The sequence below is a fragment of the Crocuta crocuta genome, unplaced genomic scaffold (assembly GCF_008692635.1).
Source record: "Crocuta crocuta isolate KB4526 unplaced genomic scaffold, BGI_CrCroc_1.0 scaffold271, whole genome shotgun sequence".
In the NCBI taxonomy this organism is placed as follows: domain Eukaryota; kingdom Metazoa; phylum Chordata; class Mammalia; order Carnivora; family Hyaenidae; genus Crocuta; species Crocuta crocuta.
In genome coordinates, this window is record NW_027527824.1 from 2,301,771 (window position 1) to 2,321,317 (window position 19,547).

Consider the following 19,547-nt stretch of genomic DNA (forward strand, 5'->3'; position numbering starts at 1 on the left):
GTGCTTTGTACAGATTTTCAATCAATCCTCCTGTTTTAGCCCCCTTTCAGAGGTACTTAGCACCTATAAGTCCTGAGCCTTTATGGGGTTATGATATGGATTAGCTTGTACTTTCATTCTTCTTCTATGGGTAGTTTTCAGTTTGCTCTTCTCTGTTAGTTAATATTCAACCTGCTATCTTCCTAAACTTTGGTAGCCTATCTTCTATTTGTCCTTTGCTATTATTCCTTTTTCCAAATTACTCTACCATAACTTAATGGGGTTTGATAAGAGAACAGAGGCAAACAAATAAATTAATTTCTATAATTCTCTGGAGTAGCTATTCCTATTTCACAAATGAGAAAACTAAAGCCAAGGGAGATTAAATAACTCATCCAAGACACAGAAAGTACCTGGGCTAGAATCTTATTCTCAGGGTTACTTCCTTATGAGTTTTCAATACTACCCTCAAAATAATATTACGTTCTCCACTCTTGAAATCACCCAAGCTAGCGATGAGTAAGCAGAAATCTCCAGGAAAAGGTGAAAGAGGATTGGTTCCTGCTATAGGGGTAGTGATTGGCAGAAGACCCTAGTACAAGCCCGCCTACCAGGGAGACGAAAGAGAAAGTCAAGGTTTACAAAGGTAGGAGGCGATGGGAGGGAGCAGGAAGGTGCAGTGAGAAGGAAGAATCAAAGACAGCTCTCAAGTTTCTCTGATGCCAAAGTACACAGAAGGGCATTTTAAAGACTCTAAGTTACTAAATAATGATTTGCCATGTGATTGAAAATCTAAGATCCTATTCCTATTAGTTTTCTTTGTTGGCCATTGGAGAATGTTAATTGTTAATTGGGCACCACAGAATCCAAAAATGAAAATAGTAGCATTTACCACAATGTCCTGCATTAGATAGGACAGGATACTTATGGCCCAATAGTTGATATGGTTTCAAGCAAATGAATGAAAGCTTACCTCATTTAAAACCACTTTCAGATAAGATATTTACTCCATGGAACTTCCAACCTGCTGAGTCAGATCACACAAAAATATAGTTCATTTTAAATTGATGGATAAAGACAGACTGCTGCAGCACTGAAAGAACTGTAATCCTACACCTCTGATAATAAAAAATTCTGCTTTACTTAGATTTAGAAAAATTTAGAAATTTTATTTCTACCACTTACCCAACCTAATTAATAACTTATTTTTCCCAAATCCTACAAGTAATGAGAAAAAAAGATATGGCAACTTTACTACAATGATGTGGCCTCAAACATCACTGAGATATCAGTAATAAAACCAAGAAAGCAGATGGAATACAAAGCATTTTGATGTTTTACTAATTGTAACTATTTACTCTTATAATCAATGTTTGTAGCTGTACTCAAGGATCAGAACTTACGTATAAAGTATTCTGCTTTGACAATACTACCACAGGAAGCAAGCAAGCAGGCTTGGAGTCAGAGTTTAAAAGCCAATAAAATCCATATAGAAGACTTTATTAAAGTATATAGTTACAGGGCACCTGGGTGGCTTAGTCAGTTGAGCATCTGATTCTTGATTTCAGCTCAGGTCATGATCCCAGAGTTAGGGGATCAAGCCCTATGTTGGGCTCCGTGCTGAGCATAGAGCCAGCTTGACAATCTCTCTCTCTTTCTCTCTCTCTCTGCCCTGCTCATGTGCACTCTTTCTCTAAAAAACAAAAACAAAAAACTATATAATTCAGAACCAAATGCCATATAACTCCCTTCTCAGACTCAACTGAACGCCATGATGATGTAGAATATAAGATATATTTCATAGGATATTTCATTTTAAACATACTTAGGACAAGGATTCTAGAGCCTGCAACTAATTTAATTCCAATCCAATTAAAGAGACATTTGAGTATGTTTAGGGGAGGCCCTGATACACACTCCCTGGGCATTTGGGGAAATCAGCATGCCAAAAGTTCCCATTGATAAAATAAAAAAATAAAAACTTGGTTCTTGGCCTCAAAAAGCTGATGCCTAAGGAGAAATAAGTAAACAGTCACTGTGTACTGCAGCTATGGCAAAAATAAGCCTAGAGTACCATGAAACTTCATAGAAGGGACTTCTAATCCTGTTTGGGTCACTTCTGGGAATGAAATCAGATCAGGGAACGATTCATAAAGATGACGTCTGGTGTACAGATTTTCTTAAATGCTATACAGATTTGAAGTACTACTATCCTTAGTAAATATGACCTGGAATGGGAAGGTAATTCCTCTAATTACCAAATGAAAGATTATAATTTCCCCATATTCAGTGAGAAATAAGTTAGTATAGAGATGTTGCAACTTAGAAATGGGTTTATATTCCAAAGGTTTCTAAAGTAGGTTGTTGGGAAAACTGAACCACATTTTCCCCAATTAACATTACTGTGAAATGTTGGTAGATTCTCTAGGTAGTTATATCCTCAAGACTACTTAGCCAGAATATGATAAAATGCTATTTGTGATGAACTTCACCTAGTAACAATGTAGTTCAAGTGATTAACATAGAAAACTGACTAATATCTTGAACCATGGTTCTTATACTTAAGGAAAAGCTGTTTAAAGGGATAAGAAGGATTAAATGAAACAAACTGCTCATGTGTTTGTGCTAGGCACTTTACAAGCATCCTCATAATAACCTGAGCTATACTTTCTTAACAGAATAAAATAGACAAATACAAATATGAAACCACAGAAGGATATAAATAGGGCACAAATTCATTTTTGCATATTGTTAATAATTACAGTTTTTAAATCTCATTTCTAGGGGCCCCTGGGTGGCTCAGTTAAGTGTCCAACTTCAGCTCCGGCCATGATTTCACAGTTCATGGTTTGAGCCAAATGTCAGGCTCTGCTCTAACAGCTCAGAGCCGGAAGTGTGCTTCAGATTCTGTGTCTCCCTCTCCTTCTCTATCCCTCCCCTGCTTGTGCTCTTTCTCTCAAAAATAAACTTTAAAAAAATAAAATCTCATTTTTTTAAAAAAATATTTTTTATTTATTTCTAGGAGAGAGAGAGAGACAGCGTGAGCAGGGGAGGGTCAGAGAGAGAGGGAGATACAGACTCTGAAATAGGCTCCAGGCTCTGAGCTGGCAGTCAGCACAGAGCCCGACGCGGGGCTCGAACCCACGAACCGCGAAATCATGACCTAAGCGAAAGTCAGACACTTAACTGACTAAGCCACCCAGGCGCCCCTAAAATCTCATTTTTATACTCCACAAATCTATAGCTTTTCCTTCCCATTTAATTCCCTACTAAATTTAGGGTGGACAATTTTAAACTATTGAAAACAATGTCCTGTGCATATTAGAGCATCATTCATTCATTATACGTTTATTGAGCTCCTGGGTGCTAACCATTTTGGGGCAAGTAAATAAAACACAAAAGAAGTTTATAATTAAATTAGGGAAGATTAAACAAGTAGATCACAATGTGGCTGTTAGTAGAATAGATAAAATACTGTATATACACAGCACCATCAACTGTAGAATGAACAATAATTTTTATGTACCACTAAGAAAAAGTTACCAATTAAAGTATGACACATTTCACCACTTAGAAGTCATTTTAAATTTCTTGAAAGAACTCTATATTTATATTGATTCTACATATATCACTTATGGGTATAAATAAAGGAAAATGAGAGCAAAATAAAATACTTCAAAGTATTTCTAACCAACTTCTTCATACTGAGGTATGAAGACTGAGAGTCCTACTCTTTTTTTAAGTTTATTTATTTATTTAGAGAGAAAGAGAAGAGAGAGAGAATTACAAGCAGGCTCTGCATTGACAGAGAAGAGCTTGACATGAGGCTTGAACCCACAAACCAAGAGATTGTGATCTAAGGTAAAACCAAGGGCTGGATGCTGAACCAACTGAGTCACCCAGGTACCCCTAAAACTAAACACCAGCTCATAAGCTGACTTTAGCTTTACGTAGAGAGCTATGTTACTTTTTGACTCTACTTCAGAAATAATGCTTAACTCATCAGATTAAAAACCTACTCTTTCTCACAATCATTTAGTTCTCAGTAGTTAAGAGTGCTCTACTTTTGTCTCCAGAATTTTCTTCCAAACTACCAATACCTATATTTTAAAAAATTTTTTAATGTTTTTTATTTATTTCTGAGAGAGAGAGAGAGAGAGAGAGAGAGAGAGAGAGAGAGAGAGAGAGAGAGAGAGAGAGAGAGAGAGAGAGAGAGAGAGAGAGAGAGAGAGAGAGAGAGAGAGAGAGAGAGAGAGAGAGAGAGAGAGAGAGAGAGAGAGAGAGAGGGAGACACAGAATCCGAAGACAGGCTCCAGGCTCTGAGCTAGCTGTCAGCACAGAGTCAGACGCAGGGCTCAAACCCACGAACTGAGAGATCATGACCTGAGCCTAAGTTGGACACTTAACTGACTGAGCCACCCAGGCGCCCCTACCAACACCTATTTTATAAGTTTTGATGCTAGTTTTGGTGTTTGTTCATACAACTCAGAAGAACCAAGATAAAGCCGTTACTTTACCAAGAGCAATTGTGAAGACACTATCATTTTAAATATGAAAAGAAATGTATCATGAGCACTGAGTGTTATGTGGAAACTAGTTTGACAATAAACTATTTGTAAAAAAAAAAATCTATGTAATAGGTAAACAGGGAATTAGAAATGTCTTCTGGTAAGAGGTACTTTATGTGCTATGGCAATATTTCCAATTACCTGTTGAGAGAGAGAGAGACAGAGTACTTGTGTGTTTGGATTTCAAATGAACAATGTGAACAGGAATGAAGGGAAAATGACGAGCCAAGAACAGCCCTATAGATATTCTTCCCTTCCTTCCCTAACTAACTAACTGTTGTCTCACTCCTGATTTGTCTGATTTTTTTAAAATAAATACTGGTTGATAGCCAAAAAAAAAAAAAGCTTAATAAAGGAATATTAAAAGGAAAAAAACAAAACAAAAAAAATGTATCTTAGAATTAATGAATTACATAAACAGGTTTTCATTATCTAGCTTTATAATTTAAATGATTCAATGTATATATCATCTCTTTCTCCTTAAAAACAACGGATGCTATATTAGCCGCATTAAAATTAAAAAAAATTATTGAGGTATAATTAACACACAATGCTATATTTAGTTTTACCCACATTTTAAGAAAATAAAGAGAAGCTTACACTAGTTAAGCAGTATGTAGTAAAGCCAGGAAGGGAATCCCAGTTTGTTGATTCAAAACCTATATTCTTTCTACAACAAGACAGTAGAAGTACAGAATAAATAGTATTGACATGGGTTGGCAAACTGTGGCCTATAGGCAAATCCAATCGCTGCCTGTTTGTATGACTCATGAGCTGAGAATGGTCTTTACATTTTTAAACCTTGGGAGAAAGAAAAAAGAATAATATTTAATGACAGGAGAAAATGACACAAAATTCAAATTTTGGTGTTCATAAAAAAATTATTACTGGAACACAGTCACATTCAATACATATTGTCCACGGCTGCTTTCACCCTATAACAGCAGAGCTAAGTAGCTGCTACAGAAAGTGCAAGCATAAAATGGTTACTACTTGGCCCTTCACAGAATAGTTTGCCAAACTCTGAAATAAATGATACGTGCTATGAAAGGACAGAAAGTGAAAAGAGCACTGCAGGCTGAATGGTCAGGAAACTTTCAGATCTCATTTTAAATGAATACACATGTCCATTAAATTAAATCTTATAAAAACATTTATTTAAGAGATGCCTGGGTGGCTCAGTCAGTTGAGCATCTGATTATTGATTTTGGCTCAAGTCACAATCTCATGGTTTGTGGGATCGCACCCTGTGTTGGGTTCTGCACTGAGAGTGTGGAGCCTGCTTGGGATTCTTTCTCTCTGCCCCTCTCTCGCTAGCATGCTCACTCTCTCTCTCAAAATAAAACAAAACAAAAAAAAATCATTTAACTATGCTATTGTAGAAGATGCAAAGAAATAAAAACACAGGCCCATGCACTCCAAGACCTTCTATTTTATTGGGGTAACTTAAAAAAACTTGCCGTGAAAGATAAATTATAATATTAATTATGGCATTTGCCAACTTAATTTATCAAAAATAATGATAGATAAATTTGGCATAACAATTTTTAGAAACACAATACTGAGTAGTAATGCACAATAACTGACAAGTGGAAATGACAGAAAGTGTTTTATAGCTGTGAGGAGAGAGGACAGGTGAATGAGCTAGAACAGTCTGAAAGAGGTTCATAGATTTTATAGGACTTGATAACATGAAACGGGAAGCATTGCTAGTAAAATAAACTTGGCAATCAGTAAGTGCAAGAAACATTTAGGGAACTGCCATTGCCTGGGACATGACTATAGATAGCTTTTAATGCTACCTTTTAACTGCAGACCGTTTGCTCTAATCCCTGCACTTTATGGTAGAGTCACCAATGTACAGGTACCAACTCCCTGGAAAATAGTCTTCACTCTTAGAGAATAAGGGGTAAATTGAGCAAGGGCAGAAAAACCCAATCCTATAAAATGTAGGTCTTCTAAAAATAATGTTAATTGACATTTATTCTCTTATAGTAATAGAATTGCTTCCAGGTTTGGGGAAATCACAAAGGAAGAGATAAATTGTTAAATTTTGATAAAATAAAACCAAAACCAGGCATGAAACTTTACACCGAAGAGACTAATTGCAGACATGAGCTTCTACCATATGAGTATTTTAAATCTCAAATTAAGACAAAGTATTTGGAAACACTCACAACACACTTTACCTTAAGTGTTGTTGCTGAAATAAAGTATAGATTCTATTATTTCACAAAGTGAAACAAATTTCAGAAGAAAGGGAATATAGGTTTAGTTATGCCATCTTAATGGAACTGATGAGGAAACAAGACTGTTCTTCTAAAATGAGGCCAAATAGATCTAGGATAGGTCAGCACTTAAGTAGACAGCATACTAGGAATCAGGGAAATTAAGACACAACTCCTGCCCTTAAGAAGCTCACAGCTTATAGACAGCCAACCAATAATTACAAGTCAGAAGGGTAAGTGTTAAACTACATAAGGTTACGAGGTCATAGAAGACATGCAGCTTACCTACTATATGATGATGTCTACTAGGAGACATGACCAACACCAACAAAATTATACATTTAACTGCTAAGGAAAGAAAGAAGGGGAGGGGAGACTAGGAGGAAAGAAGGAAAAAATTTCCCTGTATATTTAAAGAAAAAGGAATAAGAAAAGTTCTATGTTTTGAAGCGTATGTCTCAAATCCAAAAACACATAATAACTTCAACAATCTAGTAGGCTGCTTAAATTTGTTAAGGGAGTTATGAATGAGTCATGAGCTGCACAGTAGCAGTTCTAGTCACTGTTGTCACAAATTCTCTAGTCTAAGAGTACTGTGGAGGTAAAAAACTGAAGTTTAATTGCAGTCAGCTATTTAAATCAAGGCATCACTGCTTTTTAAAAAAAAAAAAGTCCTCATTAGGAACACTTGGAAGGCAACAGAAAGAAGGCAACCAGATGGCTGTCTGGATTGTGGTAGTTAGGAGTGTTCATTGCTAGCAATAAGGGCATGTTATTAAAGCAGCCGACTTAAAGATCTAAACACTACATACTGGATTAGGCTATTAGAGACCATCTTTACGGAAGGGAGCAATTAGCTGTCTATTATGTGTTAAACAGAATTTTGAGTTCCACAAAAAAAGTTTCCCCATTTGTTTTTTTTAAAGTAGCCTTCAAGCCCAGTGTGGAGCCCAATGCAAGGCTTGAACTCATGACCCTGAGATCAAGACCTAAGCTGAGATCAAGAAGAGTCAGATGTTTAACCAACTAAGCCACCAAGGTACCCCAAAAGTTTCCCCATTTTATTTTTTTAAATATGTATTTATTTTGGGGAGAGTACAAATGAGGTAGGGGCAGAAAGAGGGAGACAAAGGATCCAAAGTGGGCTCTGCACCGAATGGCCTACAACAATGAGTCTGATGTGGGGCCTGAACTTATGAGCTGTGAATCCTGACCTGAGCCGAAGCTGGATGCTCAACCGACTGAGGGACCCAAGTGCCTTAAGTGTTCCCATTTTAAAGACAAGGAAATACAGTCTCAAATATAAAAATAACTTGCCCAGAGCCACTCTCAGTAGCAGTGGAGCCTGGATTTAAACTCAAGTATATCTGGTGTCGAAGTGCTCTTTCTACTACACTATGATAGTAAAAAAGAGAAAAAATCCATAGCAAAGAACACACACAGACGCATCATAGAAAAGGAGTCCGAGTAAACAACTTCAGCCTTCTCCTGTGGTTCGGATGACTGGAATTTTCAACATAATGTCTTATTCAACCATCAAAATAAATTGGTAGTATGTGCTTGGGAGTGGTTGTCAAAACTGTATTTTGAAGAACATCTAAGTGTGGCATATAACTGGACCACCCTTTAAATAGCACTATTAATTAAAACTTTCTTCTCTAAAACAAACTATTTTATGGCATGAAGGAGTAAGTTTTTCCTAACCAACCAGAGGTGTTTTCTCAAATCTGACATCAAGTAACATAACAAAGAGGGCTCATTAAGTTTAAAAAACAACAAAATCCAAAATTATCAAAAATTATCCAATTTTGGGGACACTGAGAATAAACAGATTTGCCAGCAATAAGCCCAGCAACAATGGAAAAAAAGGACATTTACTCAGTACCCAGGTCAAGGGTCTCAAACCTGGCACAAGGTGGAAAGGGAGAAAAGAGGAAAGATAAAGAGATCAATTACTTCCTACACCTGTGTTGAGTGAAAACAGTAGAGAATTTACAGTCAAAAGATTAATCTCCCCCACTTGCTAACATCAGGCTTTGGGTTACATGTTGTTTACTGTCTACTCCAGACATTCCTGCTGCACTTCCTACCACTCTCTATTCCCTAGCAGAATTCCAAATTGTTTTAGTAGCTCATGAGAGGTCTTGTTATCCTTCCTCCGCCCCAAGGGAATGAATCAGAATTGGTCTAGACCAGTCAAAGTAATCCCATTTCCAACTGCCAGTGATTGGTCTTAGGTTGGACATGTAAACCAGTTCTGGACCATGAGACTTAAGGGGAAAACTGGCTGGGGAATTTCCCTTTCCAGAAAACAAAACAGAAGACAAGCTTAGTTAGGAAAAGGCCTCTGCTCCAGTTCCTTCCTTTTATTTGGAAAGATGGAGCAAAGGTAAGATGATGACAGCAGAGTTGCAGCAACCATCTTGCAACCAAAAGGTGACAAGAAAAGGAAAATCCAACATTACTAAGGATGGCAAAATTAAGGATGCATACAGTCCTTACTAATACCGTTGAATGACTGAATCAATGCTGGAACTTCCTATTAATAACAAATATCCTTTTGGTTTAAAGCACAGTAAACTGTCAACAGAAAATAAGATTATTTCACATTAATGTAATACTGCTAACTCGAATTTGGGAAGTTTTGTAGGTCTAACTGTATTTTAAAAACAAGTCTACTAAGCTTTATAATAAAAAGAAATTTATTTACACATAAGGAATTTATCCCTATTTTGTATATAATTAAGTGATATTACATTAGATATAATTTAGGCCAATACTTGGGATCTGAAATATTTTTCCTTCAAAAAGGGATTCATACACACTGAAAGACATATTTCCTCAAAGACTCAACAAAATGGAGGCAAATGGGGGGGATGGGCAAAATGGGTGTGTAGAGTGGGAGATACAGGCTTCCAGATATGGAATGAATAAGTCATAGGGAATAAAAGGTATAGCATAGGGAATTATAGTCAATGGTATTATAATAGCATTGTATGGTGATGGATGGTAGCTATACTCATCGTGAGCACAGGATAAAGTATAGACCTGAGGAATCACTATGTGGTACACCTGAAACTAACATAACATTGTGTGTCAACCATACTTCAAAAAAATAAGTTTATTGGTAGGAATAAGCAAGTAAGAGAAGCTATGAAAATCTTAAAAAGGAATGAGGGGGAAGCTACCTCTACCATCTACTAAAACATATAATAATGCCTCTTAAGTAAACATGTAGTAGTGGCACATAAATAAATAAGCAGGCCAGGATGCCTAGGTGGCTCAGCTGGTTAAGTGTTCTGACTCTTGATTTGGTTTGGCTCAGGTCATGATCTTAGGGCTCGTGGGTTCAAATCCCTGCTTGGGATTCTCTCTCTCTGTATCTCTCTCTCCCTCTCTCTTCCCCTCCCCTGCTGGCCCACTCTCTGTCTCTCTTTAAATAAGTAAACTTTTTAAAAAATGTTTAAAAGGTAGGAAGACGATAGGATAAAAAAGAAAATAAACAGATCCCAATTTATATGAAAATTTGGTATATGACAAAGATGTCATTTTAATCCATCGGGAAAATGACTAATTTTTATTGAGGTGAAATTCATATAATGGAAAAGGTCATTTTAATAAGTGGTGTTATAACAGGATAAGCTGTGCATAAAGATAAAACTAGATCTGTTCCTCACTTCGCACATCAAGATAAAATGGATGTAAAAAAAATGGAACTATACAGGTCATGGAAAAAAACATAAATGAATTCCTTTATAACCTGGGAGAAGGAAATGTCTTTCTGTGATTCAAAATCCAGAAGCAATCTAGACAGATTTGAGTGCATTAAAATTTAAAAACAAAACTTTTTACATAGCAAAATATAGGCAAAGTAAAAAAGCAATTTGGAAAATATTTTTAACACTTATAAAGTGAAAATATCCTGAATACATAGAAAGCTTCAAAGAGCCACTTTGGAAAACAGTTTGGCAGTTTCTCAAAAAGTTAAACATAACTTACTATATAACCCAGCAATTCAATTCTTAAGTGTTTACCAAAGAGAAATCCAAACACATTTCCATACAAGGATTTGTATGTGATGTTCATAGCAGCATTATTCATAATAGCAAAAAAAAAAAAAGAAACGCAAGTGTTCAGCAACTGACAAGTAAGTAAAATCTGGTGTATCTATACAGTGAAATATCATTCAACAATAAAAAGAAATGGTGTAATGATACATGCTATAACATGGATAAATCTTCAAAACATACATAGTAAAAGAACCCAGTCACAAAAGGCTACTTACTGGGGTGCCTGGGTGGCTCATTTAAGCATCCAACTCTCGATTTCACCTCAGGTCATGATCTCGCAGTCTGTGAGATCCAGACCTGCATGGGGCTCTGCGCTGACAGCTCAGAGCCTTCTTGGAATTCTCTCTTTCCCTCTCTCTTTGCCGCCCCCCTCTCCGCCCATCACGTGCGTTCTCTCAAAATAAAGTTCTTCTTTTTTTAAAGGCCACTTACTGTATAATTTCATTTATATGCCAAAATAGGCAAATCTGTGAAGATAGAAAGTCAAACAGTGGTTCCCAGGGAATGGGGGAGGCGGAAGTAACTGCTAGCATGTAAGTAGTTTCTTTATGGGATACTGAAAATGTTCTGTATTAGTGTAAATAACTGTACAGCTCTGAGTATACTAAAAACTACTGAACTGCATATAAACTTGTAAGAGGTGAATTCTATGGTATATGAATTTTAATTAAAAAAAATAAGTAACAAAAACAGAAACACTAGAATTTACGACTCAATATGTGAGCTTGAGCAAGTCACTTTACTCTGTCCTTTATTTTTCCATTTGTATGAACAGCTCCTTAAAGCCTTCCCAAGAGGCCTGATATTCATTATAAATTTAAGAAGTTGAATGAAGGACTATCTCATCAGATACAGGTTAATAGCTTAAGGGGGAAAAAGTGACCATTACAAAAAATTGAAAAAAGAGCTTCTACTTCATAAAGAAGAAGCCTTTCTCATAGTTCCCAATATAAAATAATTTACTAGTTATCATTCTTTAAGAGCTTATGTCAGGAAGCATAAATGTTTTTCATGCATTATCTCCTTCTCACAGCACTCTAAAGTAAGCAGAGATTAAAAAAAAAAAAAAAAAAGACTATGAGAGGTTAAATGACTTGACCAAAGTAAATACTTAAACTGAGCTTCAAACTCAGATCTATATCACTTTATAAACAACAGTTTCTACACCAAGATATAATAACAAGAACTAAAAGTATAACAAGAACAATGGACTAAAAATCTGAAGTCTGGGTTTGAATCTTGTTTCTGACATTTGACGATTCTGTTTTTTTTAGGCAAGTCAAAGAACATTTGGATTTTCTCCTTAAGAGAAAATATTAACCCTTGTCCTAATTTACCTCATAAAATACAAAAAGACACTAATATATACCTTCCAATTATAGTACTGTAGAACTGTTAAGGGATAATTACAGAAATATAGTATAATTGATAAACCAAAACTATGTTGAAAAATGAATACTTTGATAACCTACAGACTTTCTAATGCTAACAGAATGTACTAAAGTAGTGATTTTCAAAACATACTCCTCTCAAGCACACCAGATGCTGCAGACTGAATATTTGTGTCCCCCCCCAACTCCAAATTCATATTAAATCCTAACGTCCAATGTTATATGATTCATCTCCTCGAGAGGAGATGAAGTGTGGAAGCGTAGAGCCTTCATGAATGTGCCCTCATAAAAGACATGCCATAGAGCTTCCTTCCCCTTCTGCCATATAAAGACACAGCAAGAAAAACGTCATCTACAAACCAATAAGTAGTCCCCACTGGATAGAATCTGATGGCACCTGGGGCGCCTGGGTGGCTTAGTCGGTTAAGCGTCCGACTTTCACTTAGGTCATGATCTCGCAGTTCGTGGGTTCGAGCCCCGCGTCGGGCTCTGTGCTGACTGCCAGCTCAGAGCATGGAGCCTGTTTCAGAGTCTGTATCTCCCTCTCTCTCTGACCCTCCCCTGCTCACGCTGTCTCTCTCTCTCTCTCTCTCTCTCTCTCCTAGAAATAAATAAAAATATTAAAAAAAAAAAAAAAGAATCTGATGGCACCTTGATCTTGGACTTCCCAGCCCCCAGAATTATAATACATTTCTGTTGCTTACAAGTCATCCAGTCTGTGGTATTTTTTATTATTAAGCTACCAGTTGCAAGTAGGGATCCTAAATCAGAGTAGCTCCAAAATCTTTAATAAAAACAGTTCAAAACCACTGTTTTTGGCATCATCTCCTGGCTTCTACAATGACACCAGAATTTTAAGCCTTACCTAAGAAAAACTGTTGGTGTGCTGAAAAGGGAATGGATTCTAGAGACTAAACCTAGATTAAACCCTGGTTCTGCCACATACTAGTTGGGTAGCCATGAATCTGAAGTCTGAGTTTCCTGACTCATAAATACAGAGAAATATATACTTTGCAAAGTTGTGAACAGATTAAATAAGATAACATACAAAAAAATAAAGTAACATAACATAAAGTTATTACTACAATGAACTTCACAAGGTACCTACTTGAAAACAAAGGAACTTGTTCTTATTACATTGTCTAGCAATACTCTGGAATTACTAAATCTAATTCGAAAAACTAAATTATAGGAACTCAAGAAAAACCACAAACTCAAAACCCACCCTGATATATAAGTACCTCTAAATAAGGTTTAGTGAAATTAAAGGCAAGAGATTATGAAAAATTGTTGAAGAAGTCATATAAGAGACTATCCAATGAACAGGTCCAACCTGAAAGTAAGAGATAAATGGAGGAATGGAAAAAGATAGGTAGATAAGAAAAATGCAAATGAATGAAGAGAAGAAGAAATAAAGAGGGATGCTTTAAAATTGGTAGAACTGAGACTTCATAAACCAAGCCTGAGGAAAAAGGAAGACTGAATCCTAGAGTATTTGCAATGAAATAAGAAACACAACTCAAATTAAGTATTGCCAAGATAACAACTATGAATCCGAAAACATAATGGGTCTTAGAGACTCAAGTCTTAGTCTTTACTGGCCCTACCACTAATCTTCAGCTGCCTTAGTATGAAGAATTGAGTTTGTTTTCTTTTTTAAAAATTGTTAATGTTTATTTAATTATTTTTTTTGAGAAACAGACTGTGACTCGGGGGAGGGGCAGAGAGAGAGGGAGACACAGAATTCGAAACAGGCTCCAGGCTCTGAGCTGTCAGCACAGAGCCCAACACAGGGCTTGAACTCCTGAACCCTGAGATCATGACCTGAGCCGAAGTCAGACGCTTAACCAACTGAGCCACTCAGGCACCCCGAGTTTGTTTTCTTATTAACAAAAAATATTGTCTCCTGCCTCTAAGTTTACCAACAGAATACAGAATTCTCTGAATCGGTTTCCTCAACTATACAGTGAGACCATTTCAAAGCTCTCTTTTTAGCACAGGGAGAGTATTACTACTAACTTTAGACTCGGCTGAGTCCTGCCCTATGTTTCAATAAGGAAATAGAAAAGAAAAATATAGGAAAATAAGCCATTTAAGGAGCACTCACCAACATATGCTCTTCTCTTTTTCCAAATAAGTTTATTTCCCAGGACAAGCAGTTAACAAAGAAAACTAAAGCACCTATTTAAAGAGGGTAAGCTGGCGGGCCTGGGTGGCTCAGTCTGTTAAGCATCTCAGCTCAGGTCATGACCTCACAGTTCATGAATTCAAGGGATCTTCTCTCTTCCTCTCTGCCCCTCCCTTGCTTGTGCTCTTTCTCTCTCTCAAAATAAATAAACTTAAAAAAAAAGAAGGTAAGTGACCAACAATTATACACTCTTCTAATCACTAGATTCTCCCTTTATTTTCTCAGTTTTTCTTCAGTTCTTCACCTTCAGAGAACTTGTTAATTAAATTTTTTTAAACTGCTTTTTTTTATTTCAGAGAGAGAGAGACAGCGTGAGCAAGGGAGGGTCAGAGAGAGAGGGAGACACAGAATCTGAAATAGGCTCCAGGCTCTGAGCTAACTGTCAGCACAGAGCCTGACGCAGGGCTCGAACCCACGAACTGTGAGATCATGACCTGAGCCGAAGTCAGAAGCTTAACCGACTGAGCCACCCAGGCGCCCCCCAGAGAACTTGTTTTAACAAAGTGAGAGGCTGCGCTCTAAACTTACCTGCAGCATGTCTAGTTACTAAAAGCTTAATATTTTTATATATTTTTACAGAAGAGTGCTTGTACACTAAAGGATCAAATTTTAGATTAAAAAAGGCACTAAGACATATATACCAATGATAAATGTTACATTAATTTTATACTCCAGGTTAATTTTCCCAAATAATCTGTCATGGATCAGTTTCCAGATCCTCCTTATTCATGTTACAGTCTTACTTTTCAGTCTTCTAACACCAAAACAATCTCCATTTTACCTTATATGAGGCCTTCTACCGCCTCTCTCTTTTGTGTAGCAAAAACCAATCTTCTGTCAAGGTTTTCTCACTTTTCTGCCGTGCATCACAGTCAAGTCTCCACTTTGATTCTTAGTTTCCTCTCTTGGCTTTTTCATCCCCCTCCCCCCAATTCTCACCACCTCTCTATCCTACTGTTTCAATTTATAGGATTCTCCTTTCTCTTTGTTCCAAGGACCTATGCTCACAGTAATGCATCTATTGTCCTCATCTCCTTTTTGGTCAGTGTTTGTACATATTACTTCTTTAGAACTGAAGGTTCCTCTTCTCTAGCTTTTATTCTAAGTACAGTATATCTATCAACCCATCTCCAGAATCCCTAACACACCTTCTTGGCTAACTCATACCTATTCTTTCTACCCCTTTTCTCTTTAGTCACTAGTCTCCAGAATGCTATTTGATACTACAAATACCCCTGAAAACCCAACTGCCTATTCAATTCTCGCTGCTTCCCAGTACTTACCTCTCCCATGTTCAACTCATATTCTCTCTCCTATACCTAAGTACCCCCTAACCTGACACAAGCCACTCAACAACTTAAAAGTCCCCAAAACTATCTCTTCAACACAGTTCCTCCCTTCCCCGTAAATGGATTTCCCCAAAATATTTTACTCTCAATGCTTCATTAATTCTGAGTCTTATCAAACTAGTACATCGCTTCCATCAGACTTACTTGCCTGGCAAAAATCAACTGCCCGTATTTCCTCTTTAGGCTTCTCAGACTATCTCTGCAGCACTTCCATTCACTAAACCCTGTTCCCAGTCATTTCTTCATCTCTAGAGCCTATGGTCACTCTCTCAGCTCCTCATCACTCCTACCCTTACTTCTCAGCACATTCCCATTGCTCTTAAGAGTCTACTTGGCTATATTCCCTACCTTTTCTTAGTCCTGTTCTCAAGCTTTCTCCATTCTCCCTTAAGAGATCTAATTCTCCTAATCACCCCCTCACTCCCTGAATCTGCCTCTTACACCTCCAGAAACACTCTCTAGAGCCTTCTGCTCCCTAGTTTCCTTTCCTTCTCCAATCTTGCCTCGGGTGTTCTCACTTCCCTCAGCTTTTCTAATATCTAGTTCTTTCGGTCTTCTTACTACTCCCAAATCTTTCTCTACTTGTTCTCCTAAATCCCCTCAACTTTTCCCCATTTTCCTTAACCCTCCCTGGCAGCTATTTCCCGACTTTCCTCACCTCTGTCACCTTTCCTCAAACCTCCTCCATCCCTTCTTCTGGAGGTGCCTCCTACATCTCTTAAATTACCCTCTCAGCTTCCTCAATCTGTGCCCTATTCCCTCCTTCCTTCAATACTATTTGTCCTCCAATTTTCATTGACTTGGCGCCTCCCCTAGTTCCCAAACCTGCCTTCCAACACCATCTAAACGTCTCCAGGCCGCCGCCAACATTCTCTCCCATCCTCAGCCTCCCATGCCGTGCCACTCTAAACGCCCAGAGACACCATTCTCCAATGGCCGGCGCCTGGCCTCTAGGGAGAAGAGGTTTGGGTCACGTACCCCATTCGCATCTTGGCTCCGCTCTGGCTGCCCCCGCTGCCGGGTAGAGGTGGGCGAGAGGGCAGGCGGCCGAGGTGCATGCTCTTCTCTAGGGCCGACATGAAGGGGAGGCCTCAGGTAGTCAAACAGTAGCCGAAGCTTCGTCCCACGCTAAGCGCGGCCCAGCAGGTCACAGCTCACTCCCCTAGAGACGCCCAGTGCCTTTGGACAGCACCCAGCTATCGACAGCACCGCCCACCGCCCACCGGCTCCGAAAACCCCACCCCCTCTCCTTAGCGCTTCCACCGGAAGTACGCAATCACAGTTCACAAAGAGAGCTGGGTAACGGAGTCTACGGAACGCTCAGACCGCAAGCCGAGAACTTGTCTACCCTCGCCGGAAAGACAAGCCCTCCTAAAGGCAATGCATCCTGGGCAATGAAGTCTTCAAAGGGCATATCCCTTTGCGCTTGCGCACCTGGAGGCGACAGCGTTCAACCTCGGAGAGGTAGTGTAGCAAAGCATCCTGGATGTTGTAGTCTTTTTGCAGGAAGAAGGCTTTGGCGCCTTTCCTTTTCACCGCTCCTCGCAGACGGTTGAGAGGAAGAGCCCCTTCTTCCTACTTCCCAGGCTGCCCAGCGGCTCCGGTTGCCGGGGAACGCAGGCGCCTCGGGAAGGGATGGCGGGAGGTTACGGCTTGGGTGTTGGAGCCGGAGTTCAGTTGGTGAAGAAGAGCTCTGGCTCGTCATGAAACAAAGAAAAGGCCAGGGGCCTGTGGGAGCCCGTGGCCGCAAGAAGAGAGGTAACGTGAGCGACCAAAGGTTGAGGAAAGATTAATAAGGCGGAGTTGGGAGCCAGGTGTAAAGAATTCTAGGGAGACGCCCACACTCGCCTGTAAAAAGGGAGGGAAAGAAGAAAAAATGAGGGAAATAAGCAAGGAATCTGAAGGTTAAGAGAGAGAAATTGCCACTCCAGCGAAACGGTAGGAAATAGGTGCTGAAGTAGGGAGTCAAAGCGGGCGAATAAATAGGGCGAGGTGAGGGCTAAAACGGTACAGGTAGAACGTATCTAAAGAAAGGGAATTTAAAAATTCCAGGATTTAAAAAAAATTTTTAAGGAGAGGTGTAATTGACATGTAACATTACCTTAGCTTCAGATTGTACATGTTTAGATATTCCTGTGTATTGCGAAATGATCCACACAGTACGTCTAGTTAGCATCTATCTCCGTACATAATTACTAAAAAAAAATTTTCTTCTTGTCATGTACTCATGACACTTTTAAGATGTACTCATTTAGCAACTTTCACATATACAGTACACTGTTTACTATAGTTCACTGTGCTGTACATTGCATCCCCATGACTTAGGAGTGCTTTTGATAGCAAAGTCACGTGTGTGTGTCCCCGTCCTGGGAGGTTGTAGCTTTGGAGTTCCACACCGACTGGAAGAAACATAAGTCGGAGAGGTGGTATGTTAGTAATTCTAATTTGCAAGGATCATGTATGCATTACTGTAATTGTTAGTTGAGTGAGCCAGACAGGCATGAAATATGAAGGGCTACAGGCAGGAATTGGGAAAGATAGTTGTGGAGGACAGAAAAAGAAAGAGTGGGGAGTGACAAGATGAGGTAGAGTGCACAGTTGTTTCAAAGGCGAGATTTCATTCATTTTTTTTTGAATGTTTATTTATTTTGAGAGAGACAGTGCAAGTAGGCAGAGAGGGGGAGACACAGAATCTGAAGCAGGCTCCAGGCCCTGAACTATCAGCACAGAGCCTGACATGGGGCTCAGTCTCACAAACTGCTAACTGCATGATCATGACCTGAGCCGAAGTTGGCCTCTTAACTGACTGAGCCACCCAGGCATCCCTTTGTTCTTTTTTATGGCTGAGTAATATACCATTGTGTACGTATACCACCTCTATATGCATTCATATATGGATGCACACTTGGGTTGCTTCCACACCTTGGCTAGTGTAATAATGCTGCAATAAACATAGAGGTGGATGTATTCTGGTTAAATGTGTTTGAATGTTAGGGGTAAATACCCAGTAGTGGAATTACTCAATCATATGGTAATTTTATTTTTAATTTTTTCTAAATTTTTTAATGTTTTTTAATTTATTTTGAGACAGAGAGCATGCATGCATGCATAAGCTGGGGAGGGGCAGAGAGAGAGAATCCTGAGTAGGCTCTGCTGACAGCACAGAGATCGTGAGATCATGACCTGAGTTGAAATCAAGACTCAGGTGCTTAACCAACTGAGACAGCCAGGAGCCCCTATTTTTAATCTTTAAAGGAACCTCCATAATATTTTCCACAGTAGCTACACTAATTTACATTCTCCCCAGTGGTGCATGAGGGTTCTTTTTTCTCCATATCCTAATCATCACTTGTTATTTCTTATCTTTTTTGATTCTAGCCATTCTGACAGGTGTAAGGTGATATCTCATTGTGGTTTTAATCTGCATGAAACGATAACTTTCAATTAAAGAGGAGTTTGTTTTAGCATGTTTTAAGTTGGTATTATGTTCTTTATTTACAATAACCTGAATCAGACCGTGCATATGAATTAGTTATTAAGTGGCTTAAGTGGGGGCACCTGGGTGGGTCAGTCAGTTGCACGTCCAACTCTTGATTTTGGCTCAGGCCATGATCTTGTAGTTTGTGAGTTCAAACCCCATCTCAGGCTCCACACCATTCGTGTGGGATTCTCTCTCCCTGTCTCCCTGCCCCACTCACTTGTGTGCTGTCTCTCATTCTCTCTCAAAATAAAATAAACTTTTAAAAAAAGTGGCTCAAGTGACTGGGTAAGTTA

At 38.6% G+C, this 19,547-nt stretch overlaps 2 protein-coding genes across 4 annotated transcripts in view; one reads left to right on the forward strand and one right to left on the reverse strand.

The window, feature by feature from the left end:
* PPME1 (protein phosphatase methylesterase 1) overlaps positions 1-16,998 on the reverse strand; it is a 69,390-nt gene extending 52,392 nt beyond the window's left edge. The window contains exon 1 of the mRNA XM_077776604.1: positions 16,752-16,998. Within this exon, the coding sequence (XP_077632730.1) occupies positions 16,752-16,852 (101 nt within the window). The 5' untranslated portion in view covers positions 16,853-16,998. The remainder of the gene's footprint in view (positions 1-16,751) is intronic.
* Positions 16,999-17,293: 295 nt separating this feature from the next.
* Positions 17,294-19,547, forward strand: part of C2CD3 (C2 domain containing 3 centriole elongation regulator) — a 127,456-nt gene continuing 125,202 nt past the window's right edge. For all 3 annotated transcript variants that reach the window (XM_077776610.1, XM_077776621.1, XM_077776632.1), the window contains exon 1: positions 17,294-17,531. In XM_077776610.1, coding sequence (XP_077632736.1) covers positions 17,477-17,531 — 55 coding nt within the window. In that variant the 5' untranslated portion in view covers positions 17,294-17,476. The remainder of the gene's footprint in view (positions 17,532-19,547) is intronic.